This window comes from Crocuta crocuta, unplaced genomic scaffold (genome assembly GCF_008692635.1).
Source record: "Crocuta crocuta isolate KB4526 unplaced genomic scaffold, BGI_CrCroc_1.0 scaffold288, whole genome shotgun sequence".
Lineage (NCBI taxonomy): Eukaryota > Metazoa > Chordata > Mammalia > Carnivora > Hyaenidae > Crocuta > Crocuta crocuta.
Genome location: NW_027532607.1, coordinates 1720442 through 1722118, shown reverse-complemented (window position 1 = coordinate 1722118; position 1677 = coordinate 1720442). Strand labels below are relative to the sequence as shown.

Sequence of the window (1677 nt, the reverse complement as noted above, 5' to 3'; positions counted from 1 at the left end):
GAGTCAGATTAGTATAGAATGTGGAAACTTAGCAGCCAATTTTGAAACGAAAACCTTTTTTAATTGGTAGAAGGACTAGAAAATAAAGAAAGATCAGCCAACGATGAATGAACTTTTTCATTTTGATGCATTTGTCTTTGGGAGGCAACCTTTTCATCTACAATAACCATTAAATCCACGTTTTAAAATAATCTGAACTTCAGACACGATCTGTGAAGTCCTGAATCATAAAGTGTCAGACCAAGATACTTTTTTAAATAATGAAATATATGCAATTACTTTGCTCTTATCCAAATTACTTAAATAGGAAAAATTACTATTGATCATTTTTGAGTGCTTTTCTCACACCACTAATATAGAAAACATTTTTAAACTTAAAAGTACTTTTTCAAGGGGCGTGTGGGTGACTCAGTTGGTTGGGCATCCGACTTTAGCTCAGGTCATGATCTCACAGTCTGTGAGTTCAAGCCCTACATCAGGCTCTGTGCTGACAGCTCAGAGCCTGGCACCTGCTTCGAATTCTGCCCCTCCCTGACTCATGTTCTGTCTCTGTTTCTCTCTCTTAAAAATAAATAAACATTAAAAAAAATTTTTTTAACTTTAAAAAAAATAAATTCTCTTTTAATACTTAGCTCATGCTTTATATTCTTTTGTTCTTGTGCATATTTTACCATATATAACATTAATCACATTAGTACACAAGTAAATATATATGTATTCACACACACATATATACGATGTACATACATACACATACTTTGTATGTTCAATATTTTGTTTTCCTAATAGAAGTTTATCAAAATTATCAAACAGTATGAAAATGGTTGGTGACCACTAATCTCGAAAACTCACCACACTATGTGGATACTCTACCTGGTGATTAGAAGGTGCTACCAAAAGGAGTTATTTTCCAGGGAGTCTGGCCCTGGCACTGGGGCCAAGTAGGAGAGACGTTGGTGGGTATAGGCAAGAGGTCATGAATTTGATGTTGTCAAAGGGCCAGGACTCCTGAAACTTGGCCTCCCATGTTCATATCCTCTCCCCTGACTCCCTCGGGGGCCCCCTCCCCATCTCCTACCTTGTTGAGGAACTGGTCCCAGCCAGAAGGGCAGCCCCCCAGGGCCGTGGGTGGCAGGTCTGGGGGCTGTGGCTCTCCAGTGCTGTTGCTGCGCTTGCAGATGTAAGGCAAGGCCGTCAGGCACCTCTGGTCCCCCCAGTCCTCTGTAGAAAGAAGGGGGCAGTCACTCTAGCATAGGACAGGGCTGGCAGCACCCTTGCCTCATACCCAGCCTGTGTCCAGCTCTGAACTCTAGTCCTCTGTGGCTGCTGGATCATGGGGACAGGTCCCCTCTCTGGGTCTACCCCTCTTGGGTTGTGGGAATGAAGAGAATGAGAAGAGACTGTCGGGCTTGGCTAGGCTCACCTCACTGCCCCCCAACATCAGCCTTTTCTTGGGCTTCTGCACCCTCTCTGCCCCCACCTTCCTCTCACCTCGGCTGGCGGTCATGTACACACACTTCTTATCCTTGCCGATGGGCCGAGGTTTACCGGGTGCCCAGGAGATGAAGTTTATAATGGAACCATCTGTCCACCTGCAATGGCACCAAGCAGAGGTGACTCCAGCATTGGCCCTGGGCCCAACCTCCCTTGAATGCAGCGATGAAGGCCACTGTAAGG

General features: G+C 44.7%; 1 protein-coding gene across 3 annotated transcripts in view; it reads right to left on the bottom strand.

Moving 5' to 3' along the window:
- Window positions 1-1677, bottom strand: part of MRC2 (mannose receptor C-type 2) — a 51020-nt gene that overhangs the window by 7079 nt on the left and 42264 nt on the right. For all 3 annotated transcript variants that reach the window (XM_077780417.1, XM_077780418.1, XM_077780419.1), the window contains exons 19-20: window positions 1492-1592; window positions 1079-1221 (exon numbers count right to left, since the gene is read on the bottom strand). In XM_077780417.1, coding sequence (XP_077636543.1) covers window positions 1079-1221; window positions 1492-1592 — 244 coding nt within the window. The remainder of the gene's footprint in view (window positions 1-1078; window positions 1222-1491; window positions 1593-1677) is intronic.